This window comes from Conger conger, chromosome 9, assembly GCF_963514075.1.
Source record: "Conger conger chromosome 9, fConCon1.1, whole genome shotgun sequence".
Classification (NCBI taxonomy): domain Eukaryota; kingdom Metazoa; phylum Chordata; class Actinopteri; order Anguilliformes; family Congridae; genus Conger; species Conger conger.
Window position 1 is genome coordinate 27,631,341 of NC_083768.1, and position 20,247 is coordinate 27,651,587.

Here is a 20,247-nt window from a genome sequence, read left to right on the forward strand (position 1 = left end):
TTGGTTCTGTGCAATTCTCTGTAATTGTCCTCCCTTTTAGCTTAATTTCGGTAGATTTTTCTCCTTTCCATGACCTTCAGGCCATTGCACCCATAAAGTCCCCTGTCCCTTGTGATCATCGTCCTTTTAGATGGTCCAAAGGGAATGGTATACCCAACTGAAGCAATCAATCGCCCACTTTTGTTTTTCTTTCTCTAAGTAAACACCAACAAGCTAAAGAACAACCGGGTTATGGATTTGCCATTTGTTCTCTCGAGTGCAGAGGCATCTACATCCTTGAAGTTTGCACATAAATCTTGAACAACAATGCAATGGGGTGGTGCAATGCAATGTTCCAGATCTGTTTGTGTGGATGGTTTTTTATTTTGTATTTTTTTGACACACCTAAGCTGTGGTAACTGGAGGGTGTTGACACTCGTTAGGTGCACACCCTTGGCCGTTATTGCGTCTTCATGGTGTCGGTGTGCAAGTCTTACTGGATGAAAGCATTGCACTGGTCCTAGTCCATGAATAGCATTGAATGGGCACTTACTTAGGACAGTTATATATGAAACTAGGCCCCTGTGTGTTTCATATAATAATTTAATGCACAAATTTAACAAGTTAGTGGGAACTTAAAATTAGTTTACTGGGGGGGGGGGGGGTTAGTGCCAAAAATCTTTCAAACAAAAAGATTACAAACATTAGTTTACGGCAAAAACAGTGCATGAAGCTAAGTGCAAACTGCATTTTTTAATGAACTCATGAAAATAATAATTACTCACAGCTTCTGTAGGCTACCGGCATTAGCTAAAATATATGTGAAAACATGAGTTCTTCACCACTGATTTCAGATTACTGAATTCTGACTTTGAAACCGCTTTTTGAGTGCATGAAAAGGCGTAAAATATATTTTCACAGAAAGTATGATGGCAAACAAGACTCTGCCAGGCTCTCCATTAGCTCAACGCAAACCAAGGTCTCAATGCTGGAGACACTGGGGAAAAAGTGCATAATGTTTAGTCCATAGTCCACCAGAAAAGAAGCTCTTTAGCAGCTAGGTATGGAGATTTTTTTGGCTGGGATTTTTTACCTCCTAACCGTGAACAAACAGGGCTGATTCTCTTGAAGAATCTGGGACTGAAGAAAACTGAGACTGATTCTGTTTGCTTGTGGTTAGAACCTGCAGGAGCCCCTATGTATCTTATCACAAATACGACCTTTACGGAAAAGCACACATCTACATTTCCAACTGAAAGCTAATAGTGATTAAGGTAACAATGCGATGTCTGGAACTCGGGTTCAGTACTGTCCAAGGTTTTTTGCATAAAATCTTGTTTTTCCTCATTTACTTGTGTCTTACATTATTCCAAACACCGCAGTAAATGTACGTATAATCTTGTTTTTTTTGCTGATAAAGTGTGCCTTGGAGATGGGCTTGACATACTGTCCAAAAAACATTGAGAGAGCAACTAGCCTGCAGCACTAATTTAATGGCACCTAGTGTGGGAAAATAAAAGGAAAATCTGGATTCTCCGTTCTTCTCCGTCTCCCAGTCTGGAAGTAGGCAGTGTAAATAATTGAATATGAGTCCTTATTTATTTTTACTGAGTGTCTGGAGGTACAAATCTCTGCTCCAGTGTTTTCTTCTCCAGTGGCATGTATTATTAAAACTGAACCTGAGACATCTCTGCATGCTCCGTCTGTCACTCCTGTGCTATATTGACTAGCCAGTGCTATATGAAATACTTATGCTCATTGAAAGAAAGAATGTATGGTATTTTCAGAACTAAAATAAAAACCAATGAGGCTCTGAATGAGCAGGTAGCCATTCCCTGTGTATATCTATGTCTGTCAGGGGTTGACATTGTGGGTATGATGGCCAGTGACCAGTCGTCAGTTGATTCTGCTAATGTACTGGTGTTATTTTTTTTTATATTTGAGCTGTGTTATTGATGGTGAAAGTATCCAACTTTCAGCAACAGCAGGAAGATCTCCAATGCAAATGATAGTTTGCCAACCTTGATTGAGAATCATTGGGAGTTGTATCCCTGTTATAAAACTTTGGACAAATCTGGTGATTTTATATTCATAGCCGTGACTTGCAGCCTGTTAAGTATTCTGCAGCTCTCTCTCTGGCTGCGATTGAAGCAGCTCATTGGGGCAAGAGAGTGACTGAAAGACGATCCCGTCAGCCAGAAAGAGGGCGTGCATAGCCATCCCCAGGAGTCCTCTATCAGCGCTTGTCAAGGCTGGTCCATTTGAATATGAATATCCACCCCCCCCCCCCCCCCCCCCCCCCCACCAAAAAAAAAGTTTTAGGTAGAAGGTCTCCCTTAAGCCCTTCCTGTTTTTTGTTTTTTTTTGCATATCATGAACCGAGCAAGCAGTACCTGTAGGCCTGTCACATAGAGTGCAGTAATCCTTGCACCAAGGGTCATTTCAGTTCAAAGCAAGGCGGATGTCGAGCAGCATCTGTGCCAGGGTTCGGGTTCAGGGACCACCCCGCCACAGTCCCAGCTATTCTGAAAACACAACATCTCTTACCTGTCAAAGCCTGATTGAGCACACAGGAATTGAGCTTTCTATCTTCACTTAGCTTGAAGCACGGATATGGAAATGCCTAAAGGGGCTTTTCACATTGGCTTAAAGGTCAGTTTCTGAGGTAAAAGCTTGTCATTTGTCATAATTCTAATTCATTCCAAGTTAACAAATGATAGATGAAAAAACATTTGAAAAATACATTTTTTAAAAAAATGTAGATCATCGGCTTATTCTCCATCACCTGCTGCCTCAGAATAAAAGCTGAAGCTCCTCTTGCTCTTGTGATCTATCAGCAGGATGGAAAAGCACAAGCCTTTGTGAACTTGACTCATCTCCCGATGCTTTGACTGCCTCTGACATCTGAACAGAGTGGCCCTTGATCCATAATTCACGGCTGCTTGTTGCTGCCTCTCGTGCGTAGAGGGGCTCCGGCGCCACAGACAGAGGGAGCGGCTTCATTAGACCTGAAACCCTGCTAAGAGCCTTTGGCTTTGTTCATGCTCTCCATTTTTATTATGGCTCAGGCTCACTCCTGGGAAAGCATAGTGCCATCTTCAGAGATAAACATCGTTTGAGCATGTCTCAAGGTCTTTGTATTTATTTGTTTTTGGACTCGTGACGTTAAGGTGAAGAACATAGTGCTTTAACTCGAATGTACACCTACTGTCCCAAGTTTTAACATGAGAACAAGTGCTTAAGTATTAGCATATCTTGGCGTTTAAGCACCTGCTGCATCGGGGTTACAAGTCTGCGGGAATCGCTTTGTGGCAGAACCCCCTCCGGGGGTCAGGAGTAACAGTTTGGCGCACCGCATGCCTGCCCCAGCACTTTGTGGAGTCGCACAGCTCGCTTGGGAAAGGGAGGGGGGTGGGGAGTTGGGGCTGATGGGGAGGGGCCTGTGGAATCACCTGGAAGCTGCCATCTGCAGCTGGAGGACTTTGAGCCAACAGAGTGCAAACATTCCTCTGCTCCTCAGGAGCATGCAGAAACTTTGGCCCGCACCGCGAATCTTCACTCATGTCCCTATGTGATTGTTCTGTTATATAGTGCACAGCATTCTGACGTGGTGTTACCTCGTTTGTATCCCTGCTCTTTGGCATTAAGCTGAAGTGTCTTATCCACAAGCTAAAATCATCACCAGTTTAGAGTGGCTAGTGTTACTTAAAATGCTTCCATCATTTGCAGTAAATGAATGCATATGGTATATTTTGCGGTGTTGGAAGATTGTATCTACTTTATTTCTTGTGAAAACACACTCAATATATCCCAAATTAATAACTAAGGACACACTCCAGCCAAGAAGCATTAAAGTCCACATCCAATGTCAGGAAACGTACAAGGGAGGCCAAAACATTGCTGTTAGTAACACTGAAACTCATGCTCAGCCAAATTGGGAGGGTCCGGAGGATTAGGAATTCTGGAGCTATGCACATCTGTCATATTCAATCTTCAGGGGTGGTTCAGAATGAATGCTTTGAGTTGCTGATTCCCCCCCCCCCCTTTTTCTCTGAGATTATGTCTGTTCCCTTTGCACTTGGCCTGAGGACACTTAAAAGTGGCTGTCTGGTCTCAACTCCTGTAGGACCGGTAGCTTTGAAATGTCTTAGAGACCATGTCTTTTCTTCAGTTTTTAAAATGTACATTCCTGTTTTCAGCTCAAGAAATATATTTTTCTTTCCCTGTTTTAAGCACATCCTCCAGCTTACTTGATGTATTTACATGATACAAAAAACAATACATAAAGTACACCTCCACAGTGATGTACTTGACCTACCTGTAATAAAAGCAAAATGCAGCAGTCAAACTGAGGCAGTCATCCTTATTTCAATAACGTTGTGTTGTAGCTGAAGAGGTACTTAATGAACTCGCAATGAACAGCGTCTTGGGGGGGAAAAGCGTCAGGTTGTCCAGCAGGCAGAGAAGGCTCGCTGCTCATTTCTGCTCCACTGTCTCTTCTTATCACCATTAAGTAATCAGTCATTTGGAAAATGAAAGCCGGACAGATTTTTATGTGCGTGTTTCTGCAATGCCCGGTAATCGCTTCAGTTATCAATCGGTCCAGGTGGGTTTGCACGCACCACTGAAAATCGGGCCGGACAAGTTACAATTGATAATTCCTGCCTCCTACTTATTGCATTGTGTTAGCAGGAGCACCAAATACCCCTTATTCTATTGGCAGGGCTCACATTTTCTAACTCTCATTACACAAAGTTCATGAGTAATGGATTTGCTTTTTGAGCTTGAGGGACTGTCTTGGAATACAGAAATCTTCTAGAAATGTTGCAAATATTACATTGTCATTGACTTGGCTTTGGTCAAGTCTTGGGTTCTTAAACTGGATTCCACAAAGGAAGTTGTGGGTGATGGGCCTATGGGGGAAGATATTATTTTTAATATTATTGAAAAATATATTGCTTTTGTTTTCATTTTACGCTCTCGGATAATAGAGATCTTATGCAGATTTATTCATCCATGGTGATATTGTGATCATTCTAACTGCTAATTAAATATTGTGCAGAAAAGCTGAATGTCAGAATTTCAGCAGTGTATTAATAGCCTCTGCTTTGTGGCCTTTGTCTGAGTAAAGGTATCAGCAGCTAACCACCTGGAAATCATTAGTCACAGATGGGTCACTTTAGGGGGGGTTTAAGATGGCAACCTCTGCAGTAGTATTTTCTTTTGGTGTCATGGCAACCTTCTAATTTCTCATTACTCCCCTGCTTATTCTGCTGAATGTAAGGCTTTGACACTGTTGGCCTGTTCTTGTGCAAACGGCGTGCTAGCCAGGCATTTCATCGGACATGCGAGGGGCCGTGGAGGGGAGGAAGCCCGCTCTGTCCTGTGACACAGGCAGTCGGGGTAATTTCACTTTCTGTACTCCTTCACTTTGCTTCACAAGTACAAGTAGACCGTGTAAAATTCTAAAAGAAGCTGTTTGCTGGCACCCTTTATGAAGATAATGCTGGGTTTGTCATGTCCTCCAGTGGCTGCTTTTGCAAAGGGACTGAAAACTGACACCGACCAGAAATGGATGCCAGAAAACGGAAAGACCAAAACCATTGCACCGGCCCCCTGTAATTTTGTTGTGAGACTCCAGGATATATCTGCCTTAAACCAACTTAAACCAAGCAACTCTTAAGATATTCCCCTACTTGCCAAGCGTGCTCAGGAAGACGGTATGTGAAAGCAGTAAACATCACTCCTTTCTTCTTTGTATATCTCTTGTTGTAGAACAATGCAAGAATCTGACAGCCCTTTGACCTTTGGTCCATGTTTAGGTGTCCGAGTTCTTGTTGAGGCTCGGTGGGGGGAGGGCAGTGGAGAGGTCTCCACTCCATCGAACACTGACGGTTTCATCACAGACATTGTTTACCCAGCCTGCCCTGGGGCCCCAACCCTTAGATTAAATATGTGACAATCTTCTGGTATAGATATGGGAAATCCATGCGAACCACTCTCAATCACACCCTCACCCATTTCAGTGATGGCAAACTAAGAACAGCGTAATGGGAACTGCCTCGGGTGCCATTTCCTTATTCATGAGCTGTTTCAATAAAAGGCGGGGGAATCTATAATCTTGTTCATCACCCGATAGACGCACCTTTCACAGAAAGGACGTAATGCGGAGGACTTTTAGGCCTGCGGCGTCGTCCGATACGATGGAGCAGCAGGGTCCCCTTTCAAGTCGGTTAGCCCACACGCCCGCTTGTGCCACAGTCTCCGGGGAGCGGTTTTAACAGTGCCCATTCACAGATAAGATGGGGCCTGCCGTGCGTATCCGAGACTGATCGCGATAAGGCACTCCAGAGAGCCGACAGCTCTTTGTATGGTCTCCGGGGCAGTTAGGGATGTGGAGATAGGCAAGGATGATTATGTCAGTGGCCTATGTAAGCATCCAATTAGTCAAAGAGGAGGGTAAAGAAGGCTGGTACAGTTTGATAAATGGTAGTCATGGAGGGAGTGTACTGTAAGTGTATACAAATGTTGCCTCATTCCTAGGGTGGGTCTTCTGATAAAATCTGGAAACCTCAGAGGCAAAAATATAAACAAACTCAGATAATCTGTTTGCAGGAAATGCATTGTTGCTCCACAAGACTATATATATAACCGTTGAATGAAGGGCATAGGGCATATGGACATATGAGCAAATAATGAGATTGAAATTTAAAGTGGTTGAAATATGTCATTCTTGAAGCGGTTCATGAATCTTGTCTTCAGTTCAGTGTCTCTCACACAAATGGAAGCAGCTAATTTGAACCAAACACATTTCCAATTAAAAGAGAAGCCAGTCCAATGTCACCTGCCACCTACAGCACATTATCCTTGAATGATCCTCAGCAAATCGCTAAGGCTTTAGAGTAATAATACCAGACAGACTTTCTAAAAAGCAGTCTTCCCTCTAGAACCCTGCCATTGGAGTGTAATACACACTGACTTAATGTTAAAACACTCTCTAGAACTAGCCGCACAACACAACGTGATGTTGATTTCTCAATCCTCTTGGCCACCTATTTTAGTTCACTCTAGCCCTCTCGGTCAGTTAAAACTAATACGAACTGCAGCATGCTCAAAGATGTTTGGTGCATTCGTTTATTAGCTCTCAGAGCGTCCAGTGCTCTGAATTTCCCAAAGACCAGATAGCACTCTGAGTGCGCTCGCACCCTTCTTAAGTGACTGAGATGCACTTGCTTCTTGAGTTAAACACCGCGTTCATACAACAGTTATTATATATTACACCTATTTTCTGCTAGATAATTTTGCTTGTTTTTTTGTAAACTTGCCGTTATCTGAACCAGAACTAGTCAAATGAGAACATAGCCTAAAGCCTGGTTCACACAAAATAGAAGCCCAAGCAAGTGCTGGGCAGCAGTCTCTGGCTTTGTTAAAAAAGAGAAACATGTTTGTTTACTGCTGAGAATGTGAGCAACACAAAAAAAATGTGTTGTTCATATTCAGAGTCAACATATCTCAGCTATATCAACATAGCTTATGAAATATGTAGTTATATACACATATGTATAGCCTTTTAAGCTTGATCTCTCTCAATTTTGTAGCATAATGTGGTCTTTAGCTATCTTCATTTTTATTGGAAGGTAGAGTAGCGAAAATATTTAAACATTGTAGACTTCATTGAACACTTATTGAAATTGTTTATTGTTATAGAGTGAGGATCACTTTGATCATCCAGATCCACAGATGGCAAATAGGTCAGTCCGTCTCAGATGTGTCAGCATCTCACAAGATGATGTAGGCCTAGAGACACAGGCATCACAGCGAGTAAAATCAGCTGACGAGCTTAATTTTACTGAACTTGATGAAAACTAAGCTCCTTACACTGTCAATTAAGTTGATGGGGCAGCCTGTAACCTTGTGGTTAAGGTAAATGACTGGGACCCGGAACATTGGTGGTTCAAGCCCTGGTGTAGCCACAAGATCTGCACAGCTGTTTTGAAGTCATTTTCAGGAAAGATAAATGTCAGAAACATTCAGGCCTTTGATATACACTTCTTTACACAGTACATTACAGTACATGGATGTACTATTTCAAAGGTTTTGTGAGCCTAGGTATTTGGTTTGGTAGGGTATTTGGCTGCATCATAATTAACCTTAACCCGAAAGTGCCACATCCCTGTCAGATAAACTAAAAAATGCAATGTATGCTAAAGTATCTGCATACATTTCCCATTGTCCTCACCGGATGACATTTCCCTTGTCCTCATCACATGCACTCGCAAACATGCGCAAACCGGTTTTTGTCAGCGAGTACTTACAGTAAATGTATAATTTGCTAAACGCTAATGAGGAGAACTGCAGCTGCACCCTTGGCCTCTGACTGAATTAAGCCTGCAGTGATTTTTATAGGAATAGAAATGAGCAGTGGACCGGAAGGGAAGACAATCACCCGGCAAGATATTTTTCCACCAGCAAAACAAAGGCGCCTGTGTACGCTAACGCCGTCCCTGCAGCGGAGAACCACTCTGCTCCTCTGTCAGATTTGTTTTTATTTTTTCGTCTTCTAGGGATTGCCGGTTATCGCTGCAGTGATTTTACTTTCCTTGGCGAGAGCAGATAACCTCCAAACTGTGCTGAAGTTTACTTTCTATAAACTTAGTTTTGAATTTTCTTTTTGTTTTGACCGGTGAAAAGGCTGCCTGTTATCACTAATGTTGGCAGGGCACAGGTCCACCTGCCATCATATAGCACCCTGAACCTGTATCTCTTCTGAGACCATTTGTACCGGCCTCAACAGCAATGGGACCTCAGTGCATTCAGACAAAAAAGGATGCCAGAAAACAGAAAGTCTACCTGCCCCCTGTAATTATGTCAAGAGACACGAAGATTTATCTGCCTTGCAACTTTACTAAGATATTCTCCAGCTTTAACTTGCTAAAGTGCTCCAGTACCCTTGAAGTATTTGGGCCCCCTTAGAAGTGGTGGGGGATCCATCCATCAAATAGCACATAAATATACAGTATCTGAACTATAGGGACTTGCCCCCACAAGCATTTGAGTGGCATTTGAGTGTATGGTTATTGGTAGGTGGCGATTGGCTTTGGATTTTAAGTAATCTGGCATCACCAGTAGAGACACATGAACATTCCTCCTCTGTGACCCCTGACTCTCTAGCTCCTAATCTCAGTGGAATCCAGCGGACACCATTGCGAGCGTGTGTGCCAGGGTGACTGTCCAGTCGTCTCTGAAGTCATCTGGAAGCGCTCAATAGTTCTTTTGAGTTGTCTGTTCCAGATTTTTCCACGATCTCTCAGCCCATGGGACTAACTCTCTGGGGGCATCATGGACACCCACTTTCTTAAGATGGCTATTTCGGGGTCTTCCTCTTGTTTATGTCCTTGTGGAGTTTGGAGGACAGTGGAAACTGTTGTTCCTCAGTATGGAACAGCAAGGGGCGGGATGTTCTGTTAATGCGCCCTTAAAGTTTTTTAATGGTTGCACTTTAGATTCTGGCAGTGTTGTGGCCTGGGACCCTTAAGGAGTTCAAGAGGTTGTGTAGTTGTGTGTTACTTTTGTGAATGTGCTGTGGCCCAGACCACTACAGATCAACCTCTCCATCAGCTTGGGCTTGTGTACACAAACCACCATTAGGATCGACATTAGCTCAGGACGTAAGAGCAGACATCTGACAGCCATTTGCCATTCATTGAGAGTTGTAGTAAGAATCACTTGACGTTCACATCATTTTGAATAAGTGGTCACCCTTTCTTGGTCTTTCTTAAAGAAAGGAAATAACTGAACTTATGGTATTGACGTTCTTGTATTGTTATTTAATGAAATAGTACTTCTCAAATGTTACATCTTTGATGTAACTGTCCAGAACTCAGCTACGACTGTTGTGTATGAAATATGTGCCACCTCTTCGGTTTAAAAATTTTATAGACATAATAAAAACTCAGCGTTTCCTTTTTTTTTTTTTTTTTTTTTTCCAGCCGTTCAGCTAAATAATTAAAGTCGTCATTAGAAGTGTGGTCACGCACACGTTTCCTGTGTACGGTACAGAAGTGTCGGGATTTGAGATTCTGGACTGCTGAGTGATTAGCATGGTAATGGATAAGCAGCTGTTCCTTGACCTCGCAAATTGAAGTTGGTCCCTGCAACTTGGTTTGCATTTGCTACACCCACAGCATAGAAAGCGATGTTATCAAGTTTTTTTACCTTCTAAATTCAATATGTCTGAATGTCATCCATTTGCAGGCACTTTTTTTCGCAGACGGATGGTACACCGCATTCTTTGAATTAAATATTTTGTTTTTTGAAATTGATTTTGACGCATTAGATGCTGCGGATGTATGATTGCTTCTCTCAGACAAAATGCCAGGCAGTAATGGTGGGGAAATTAACTAGCAGTAATTACAGGTATTAGACCTTCATGTTGGTTCCTGTTTTCCTTGCTTCAAGTCAAAAAGCACTGGTGAGAACTCCTTTGAACAATGTCCTCCCAAGACAAGAAACCAAATAAAATGGCAGTAGCTGTATGATGAAAAGGTATTTAGACCACCTACCTGTAGCCTGTATTTTACTGTGTTTGGGATTGGCTGAAATCGCTGTGATGTTTGTTTCTACACTGATTTAGGGAAAATGACCTGGTCGTTACTCACATCCTGTGATGCAGGTGATTTATTCCAATTCTCTTCTGCTTTGCTTTTGGATAAAAGGATGCCTGCTGAATGCAGATGCAGTACCCACTCTGACAGTGATAATAAGAAGGCCGCATCTTCTGTGCTCAAAGCCAGAAATCCAGGATTTCTGGCTTTGATACATTGTAATCAAGCGTTAAATCAGTTGATGTGGATTTTATGTGAAAATGCATATTGATTGTTTTTGAATTTGAAGTCCTGCCAAACCCATATTGGATCATCAGTCAGATTACAGTTGTATCTTTGCCACAAGATGATAAATCTTGAGATGGAACTTGTACAAATAACTTGAATGCTGTGGAATTTCTATTCCAGTTAAACAAGTCTGGAACATTTTAATCTATTTTCTTTTTTCTTTTTTTTCTTTTTTGGGGGGGGGGGGGGGGTCTCATACAGTCTCATACACCCTTGTACACACAAAAATACATACAAATTCACTAAACTATATCTCCCTCGCACATTCGCACACAAACAAAATCGCCATCTCTCTCTTATACACACACAGGTGCACACGCACACACACATTTTAATGGAAGTGTTTAATGTGAGTGTTTCTGTTCTTGCCTGGGCATGTTGTGAGGTGTGAAGAGCAGGTAATTCAGGCAGAGAGGAGAGCCCAACACAGAGGCATTAACGTTCCACTGGCTGCCTGAACACAATATGACCTGTGTGGGTAACGCAGCCAGACACGCTGATTTCACGATAAGATAGTCTAAGCATTATTTTTCTCTTTTTTTGAGAGTGAGAGAGTCGAGGGTATTGGGTGGCTGCCGACTGATTTTCCTCATTTAAATACGAGTAACATATTCGATCTTTTACCCTCAAAATTCCCGATTGCTCTATAAAGCTCTGGGCCTGCATGATGGGTGTGATCTTCATTGCTGAAAGATCTTGTGTTAGTCATCCATTTCAGTTGCCCTCCCCTGCCTGACTGCATTGTTTGCGGTACAGACGAGGTGTCTGCATGGAGGCACTATCTCCGGTGGATTAGACACCAGCACAAGGCTAATGTTCTGTGATGACATATTAGCAGCTGCTGTTGCTACGAATGCACCAGCAAGCTGTGGGAATTGAACGTAGTGCCAGTCTGGGTGCCATGACAGAGTGAGGCTTCAAAGCCTTCATGAGTCCTGTAGTAGGTCAATCTGCCTGTTTCATATCAGTATTGGTTCATATCTGTCAGCTATGAGGTAGGTTTTCTGTGGTCACAGCAAGTCAAGTTTGTTCATTAACAAGGCGTTTCTGGCCGCAGAACTGCTGCTCACTTTTTTTGGGGGGGTTTTTCACACCATTCACCGCAAACTGAGTTTCAGGGACACTCAAACCAATCTGACTGCGGAATGATTGTTGGTGCCAGACAAAGTCACTTATATCACATTTTTCCCCATTCTGATGGTTGATGTGAACCTTAACTGAATCGCCTGGCACATATAAAGATTATTGCTACTTTCAGGAATTGAAATGTATAATCACACATGCGATTAAGAGGCATAGTTTGACTATTTCTGAGTTTGGAGAAATTGTTCTCCAGTTCGTTTTTTGTTGTTGTCTCTTTGAATACCTCTATCTCGCGATCTAGCTTTGCCCTGCAAAGTATTTTACACATGGGTGGTGTGCATGTGTGAGAGGGTAGTTGTTTCACTTGAACATGATGCATATGAACATGAGCAAGCAGCTAAATTCCATCAACACATTATGTGTGGTGCAGTACCCTGCTGTAGCAGACCATTTTGGAAGGACATTTTGAGCAAGATTGTGTTCATTGTTCCCATCACAGTTCTTTCATATTTACTTTTGAAGAGTAGTAAGTGGAATAATGCAGAAGAAGACCGGATTCAATTTAATTCAAATCTGCCAACTTAATTTAAAATTTCATTTTGAAGCAGCTGCCGGTGTTGTGACTGCACTGCAAAATCCTGAAAGGTGGGAGGGGAATCATTAAAAACAGATCTGAATCGTCGTTTGTTGATACTTTTCTTCCAATCCATCTCCTGTTGTAACGCTTGCTTATTTGAGTTAGTGCCTTCCTCTCAGCTTGAACCAGTCTGACCCTTCTCCTCTGACCTCTCTCATTAAGACGCATTTTCGCCTGCAGAACTGCCGCTCACTGGATATTTTTTGTTTGTTTTTCACATCGTTCTCTGCAGACAACTGTTGTGCGTGAAAATCCCAGGATACTCAAACCACCCCCATCTGTCATCAATAAGCATTCCATGGTCAAAGTCACTGAGATTTATTCCTCATTCTGATGTTTGGTCTGAACCTATTGACCATCTCTGCATGCTTGTATGAATTTAGTTACCACATGATAGCTAAATAAATAAATAAACAAGCAAGCTGGTGCACAGGTTACCTAATAAAGTGGTATATACTGGACATAAACCCAGTACTTAAAGAATACCTATTGCATACCTATGTTCAGGTTTGAAATATAATGCTAATAAATAATAGTATAAACGATAAAGAAGGGCATGGGGCCCCAGTGTCTGCTTTCAGGCCGATATTAGTTTGTCTTCTGTGATGGTCCATGTACAATGGTGGAATTGTGTTGTGTAATTTGTCATAACATTCAGACACTGCTGCTTCCACTTCATTTGGATGTGTTCCTCTCATGCAATGCAAGTCCAGTACTTGCTGTCGGCAGCAGTCTTTGGTTTTAGATTAGGGTTATTTTTACCCTGGGCCTTTTTTTGAGCCTTCATTAAAATCTGTGGTTTGTGCACGCGAGGAAACACGGCAGGCTCTAATGAAACAGGACGTGCTCAGACACGGCCACCAGACCCAGAGAGGCTCACCGCCACACTAGTTCGATTCTCCGAGCCTGCGTCTGACCGCCTCTTAAAAAACTACACACAGCTCCCTTCCCCCCGGCCGGTTTTGGCTGAGATAGTGGTGGAGGTGGGGGTGTTGACCCAGGTCCAGTCTGCCAGCGTCCGTGGCTGAGCGCCTCGTCTCCGGTTACGCGGGGTCAGGAAGCTGATGACGAGCCTGCTGGCTGCGAGCGCACGAGCGCTTCCTGTCGACGGCCCGCTGCTCATCTGGCAGCTCCAGGCAGTGACGCATCTCAGGAAGCGACGGGATGCAAGCGCGACTTCTCTAATGCCCTTCTCCTCACCGCCCTCCTCCAAAAAAAGGCTTATCTGGTCTCGGTGGTGTGCTGTTGTCTGACAACTCCCCCCTTGAGGGTGTTTGAGATGAATTCCATTATGACTTTAGTTCTGAAAGCCACCACACCTTGCTTTTTCCTGTCCTTCCGAAAGAAACATATTTTCCCCAAATATTGCTTTTGCCCAAAATACCCCATCATCCCTTCCCAGCTGCTTCTGTGTTTCCAGAGGGTTCTGTGTGATGCGTTGCATTGCGGTGATAATGAGGAATGTGTCCACTCACCCATGGGCCGTCTCACTAGCTTCGCCCTAAACTTCATCTCCTGTCTCTTTCAGACTCCTTCGTCAACAGTCAGGAGTGGACGCTGAGCCGATCGGTGCCAGAGCTCAAAGTGGTGAGTATTTTTCCCACAAGCCTCTTATCGATCCTGATTTTGCTGCTCTCGCCTTTCCGTAGAGGGATGTTTTCTTTTACAGTGCTATGTAAAAAGGCAGGCCTTCCAGTCGAGGGAATGGGGGGCTGCATAATGAGGTTTTAAAAAATTGATTTAGGCTCTGCGGCCTTACTTCCACCGTCTCAACGAGGAGAAAGAAATGCAGAAATTGGCAGCAACAGGTCATTTTAATGAGGCGGACTGCCGTGTGGGTGCGGTGAGACTGCACCGGGGACTCTGACGGTGAGTGACAGTTTCGGGCCAGTCTTGTGACGGGCCCTGGGAGTAATTCATCAGGCCGACCAGCGGGCGGGATCCTGAAAATACGTGCGGAACTTAGGAGGGATCCGCTCGTAATTACAGCCTCGCGCCACATGGCTCCAGGTACGTCACGCGGGCGATGGTCTGCACTGGCTGGGGCCTTGCCGAGGCAGCCCTGCTGCCACTCGTCTCCACAGCCCTGCTCCTTCTGCCGGGGAGGCGGGAGGCTAATTGCGTTTTTGACTGCTCACGAGCGAACCCTGAGAAAGCCGGACAGCCTTTTCTCATGGCAGCATGCAGTGACGGAGGAGTCCCCTCAACCCTGTCTGTGCAGATTTTGGTTACCACGTGCCAGTTTGTCGCCGTGTTGATGTCACACGATTCGGACGTGTGAAGCGCCGTTCCGCTTTAATCCGTGAAACCGAGAAATTACAAGAAGCGAGGATCAGCACGTTTTAGAGCGAAGGAGTGTTATCTTGGAATCCTCTCACCGCCTACTGTCCTACTGTCCTGTCAAATCTGCTTAGAGAAGAACAAAAGCTTTTAACTGACATGATATCCTTTCGCCATTGGTAAAGGTGGGATCCTCAACCAGGAAAAGGAGTGGTTGCTGGGTTGAGTGTGGCAGGCCTACTTAATTCTCCACCCCCCTTCCCTTGCAGTATTTGTTTACATAGAGACTCGGGATGGGCATTTTCCGTATTTTCATGTTTCGGTTAACTGCCGGCATTTAACCCAGAAACTTTTTTTCTTTTCTTTTTTTACCCCCGTAATAGTCAAAACAATGAAAGTCAGTCATTAATTAGATATTACTGCATAACAGGAACCTTATTTCAGGAAAAAAGTTGGGGAAAAGAAGAAGAATTTATTGTTGCAAAAAAGACAGCATGTCTATATTACCACAGGTAATATTTCCAAACTCCAAATATTTTGCACACTTGACAAGGGGTGTTTGCATGAAAATGGCAGCTATAAACATCAATACCAAGATATTAAGCAATAGGCTACTCACTGAACAACAGATTTTGTAACAATATGACATATGGATACCTGTAGACAAAGTGGAAAAAAAGTCACAGTTTTCGACTGGTTGGCTGTTTGCATAGAAATGTAACAAACAACCAGTTCTTCCTGGCTGGTCCAATATTGTTCAAGGACACTAGCTTGCATTTTAATTTTACAATTGATTAGGTATTAAACTACCAGCCACAGTTTGCAATCGCTAAATCCTATCCAGTTGTTTGGGCTTCAAAGCTGGCAACCACGTCAAACTTATTTATTTATTTCTACTTTATTTAGCCAGGTGAGTCCAATTGAGATTCTTATCTGAACTTAAGTTGTCAAACCCTTGAAGTGTAATTTGTCATTTTTCCTTTAAAACCCATCTCATTCTTTTTTTTCGTTAAATTTTGTTTTAAATGTACCGTAAATCCTCAAATTGTGGCCGGGGTCTTTTATTTACTGCACAAAGCACAGGCCTTTATTTGGGGCAGGCTTGTATTTGAGGCAGGCTTTTATTTCTTATTAGGCTTCTGTTGTAGAATTTTATTCTTAGAAATAAAGTAAAAGGCTACACTTAAAGTGGGCCAACACTGTTCAACACTTCCTGTAACAGTTCAGAAATCAATTTGTGTAGGCTAATTAGGAACACCGTTTGGTAAGTCATAGTGTCAGTCTTAACAGACTTAGTTTATTGCAAATATTTTCAAACACAATAAATCACATGCAAGTCCAGAATCCATAAAATAACAACTTGCCAGACACGCCTTCATGAACAATAACAAATTGGCGTAGATTACAGCAAATTAGGGATCTTTTTTTTCTAAAGTGCGTTTTATTGTGAGACATGCGTTTCGTTTCGAGCAGCATACCGGTAGGCTATCAAAAGATTTTCGCTTTGGTTTGGGATTTCATTTACTTTTGGACTGTTTGATTCTATTGCTAAATGTTGGGACTGATGGGCACTGAAATCTGGGGGGTATTTGATCACTGTTAAGTTTTATGTAGTTGGAAGAGTGTCGGGATTTCCACCCGTCTGTTTATTGCGAGCCAAGGCAGCCGCTTTCATTCATTCATTGAACGTACGCTGTGCTGTAAATACATGGAAACCTTATTGCGTAACCAAGTAGCCTAAATTGAGTTAATTTTTAATTTTACCTGATTTACTTTTTATTAAATTTGTAGGCTGGAATGCCTTGCGGCAACAATTGTGTTTAAATGTATACTGCTTCAGTCTTTGGCAAGCTACTGAGAAGGGGGCGGCAAGCGACTGGTAGCTTGAGAGCAACGTGTTGGAGACCCATGGTCTAGGACAACGACTTTTCATTGGCAACAGTATTAAACCAACCAACAGTATAAAATATTAAGAAGAGCTCTTTTATTTCATTGAGTTAAATCGAAACAATGTTTTCTAGTGCTCATGGACTGATAGCCCTACTGGTAGGCAGTATTACCCCGGCTTGTATTTGGGGGCCGGCCTTTATTTGTCCGAATCGACCACGCCACCGGCTATTATCCGAGGCCCGGCTTCAAATAGAATCCCGGACACAATTTGAGGATTTACGGTAATAAAAATACAACTGACGTTTCTGATTCTAATCAAATCTAAGCTGAGCAAGCAACGTGAAAGTAGTCTAAAGTTACAGACTCCAAAAAGGTCGGATTTTATCTTTCCAACTTTATTTTCGCGATAGTCTGTTCCTTTTGAACCTGCGATGTAATGATCTTGATTGAAAAAATTATAAAATGATATAATTAGTATAGCTACCGCTATAATGCAGAATTTTATTTTATTTATTTATTTATTTTAAAGCGTTAACCGGTTAAGACATTGGCCATTTCAGTCAAGTGTCCATTTCGTTTAACCGGTTAATCGATTAAACGTGCCCATCCCTAATGGAGACCAGGTTTGTTTTGACACTGATCTCCCAAACCCCTCTCCACACACGTCGCAGCAAACCCACACATAATGGATTCCAAATCCCAACGCCTCCGAGTCTGGTCATGGCACATAAACATAGCGCTACCTGCTTTAATCTAGTTAATTTGTGGGTTCCGCAGGCTTTTAGCAGCGGGCCGCTGGCAGAATGGTGTTTAGCCCATATACTCTAACAGCAGCACCCCCCCACCTCCCTCTGTCTCCGTTTGCGGTTGTCTCGTGTTGCAGCGACCTTGTCTCGGCTCGGAAACAATGGCACATTGTGCCTCTCCCCCCTCCCTGTGCGCGGCGACCGCTAACCTCGCCCTGCGATGCTGCTTGGAACGGAAGAGCCCGTCTGCCCCCCGTGCACCTCCTTTCAAAGCACCGCGGGGGGAGACACGTTCGCGGATGCTTTGCCCACGACAAAACCCAAAACACGGATGTACCACCTGCCGGTTGTTTGAAGGAGAGGAGAGACGCAGCCACGCCGACATCCTCATGCCTCAGCTTTGAGTCGTGCACATGTTTGGTGCCCCCTGGTGGCAGCCATTAGATTGTTTTTACTGCAGGGTTTATTTTTACATTTGGTGTTCTTGCCCTTTATATTATGATGCACTAGACCTGTGACAATTTTATCCAACTGAATACATATACACATCTTGATTCTGAAGGTTTTCTGTATTTATCTGTTTTGCCTTCTACTAACTCAGACAGGTGCTCCCTGCAAATGGAGGCTGGGCCCAATGGTTACATGATGAACCTGGTGCTATTGCCTGGATTGGCTTTCCCAGTCGAAACATTTTCCCTCATCCCTCCATTGGCAGGCTGGCTTTAAGATGGCCAGGCTACTGCATTTGTTCCTGTCAAGTATCTTTCAGCCATCCATAGACTATTAGCTGTCAGTGACTGAGAGGCCTCTTTAAATCATGCTGTGAAGCTTGGAGAAAATAAACCGACACAGTCAAGTGAGTCGGTGAAGTGAACATGCTCCTCGCACAGGAGGAGTGGCACTACGGTGGCTCAAAAGGCACAAATAGCGATTGGGAGAGAAAACGAATTAAAAATAGACTAACGACCACCCTATATCTCCCCCCATGCTTTTTGTCTGATCTTCTGATCTCTACTTCTACTACCAGCAGTTTTTTTTCTGCTTATGAAGCTATGCATGTATCCTTGTTTACCCTTTTTTATTTTAATTCTTTTATTTTGTTTTGGTATAGGCATCTTTCAATAAAGTTTTTTACAAAAACACCTTGCTCCTGGGACTATAGCCTGTTAGCATGCCCCTGCCTTCCGGTAAAAAAAGGAAAATTCATCAAAAAAGCAAAACACAGAAGAATTGCCAAGATTTCTTTGGGGATTCATTCTGCCTACCTCACAAATTACATTTCTAGCACAAAAGATTTACGGAATCATTTCACAACTGCATAACAATAGCTCTTTCCTGAATGCAGAGCCACTCTGGGAGTTCCTGGGAATATAGAAGCGCTAGGAGGATTTTTGGGAAACGGGAATATGTGATTGCCAAACCTCACTTCCTGTGCCCTTCGGGCCAGAAAGCGGAGCTGGCGGTCTTGACGGGGGATTGAGGCATGCATGTGGCAGCAGGACATCATTAGAGGAAGGTGGCGAGAATGGAATCGGCAGGCTCGGAGAATAGCGGCTCTGCGCCACAGAAGCAAACAACATCACAGCCGCCCTCAGGCGCCCTGAGTGTGGGGCTCCACCACCTGCCGAGCCGCGCAGGTGTTCATCAAACAGCAACCGGCTTATTCAATGCTGTTTCTCACCCAATTACATTTGGGGAAAACAGAATCAAAATATCTCATTAGCCCTTTTTTGCAAAAGCAACAGTGCCTGCAATGTGTGCATGGTTTAATTAACTTGGAGAAGGATGAATGTATGAAATTGATTTGCAGAAACTCCATTCACAGTTTACAAATATGGGAGTGGCAGTGTTCATTGTGAGAGAATGCTTTTTTAATCAAATTATTTTCCCATTTTGGGAGAAAATATATAGTGTCAGTTTGTGTTGTTTGGTAATTCGGTGGTAAGGGATTTCCAAGTTGTGGTTGTTGTCAGTAGCCCATTAAGATCGGCCTTAAGATGATAAAGGTCAGTAAATTAAGACCCAACTATTTTTATCCCACCCCTTCTCTGTGAGCGCACTGCCATTGAAACGCCATTGGCAGTGGCTATTAGAACCAATTTTCGACCAATGAGTTTGAATTATTGTATAGCTGTACAATGTTTTGGTCCCAGCCCGTCAACTGCATATTTTGAAACCTGAATTTAAGGACACAGGCTGGGTGTGTCAACATGTCAGTGAGCCTTTTTCAATGATAGGGATTTATGGTGGTCTTGTAACAATGTTTTATCACAAAAATCTTACCTATTGTACCTTTATTGACTGTAATTGTGTTAAAACTGTTGTTCATGGGTCGGTGAGCCTGGTCCTGGAGAGCCGCAGGGTGTGCTGGCTTTCGTTGTTACTCAGCACTTAATTGATGAATTAAAGCAGTCGATTACACAGTTAACTCGCCTCACCTGATTTCTTGGGTCTGAATCGGTTGCTGGTATTAAGGCGAAAACAAAACCCAGCACGCCCTGCGGCTCTCCAGGACCAGGGTTGCTGACCCCTGCCTTAAGTGGTAGCCACTTACCTAAGGCCTCCGTGTTGCTATCTAAAAGAATGCATTGAAAGATTGTTTGTGTGATTTTGTTTTATTTTGTCTGCTTGCTGTCGGACAGGGCATTGTGGGTAACCTGTCCAGCGGGAAGTCTGCCCTGGTCCACCGGTACCTGACAGGCACATACGTCCAGGAGGAATCCCCTGAAGGTAACACGGA

At 43.4% G+C, this 20,247-nt stretch overlaps 1 protein-coding gene across 4 annotated transcripts in view; it reads left to right on the forward strand.

Annotated features, from left to right (window-relative positions):
• The window catches only part of agap3 (ArfGAP with GTPase domain, ankyrin repeat and PH domain 3), a 242,271-nt gene that overhangs the window by 129,149 nt on the left and 92,875 nt on the right, over positions 1-20,247 (forward strand). For all 4 annotated transcript variants that reach the window (XM_061253759.1, XM_061253760.1, XM_061253761.1 and 1 more), the window contains exons 2-3: positions 14,120-14,178; positions 20,150-20,237. In XM_061253759.1, coding sequence (XP_061109743.1) covers positions 14,120-14,178; positions 20,150-20,237 — 147 coding nt within the window. The remainder of the gene's footprint in view (positions 1-14,119; positions 14,179-20,149; positions 20,238-20,247) is intronic.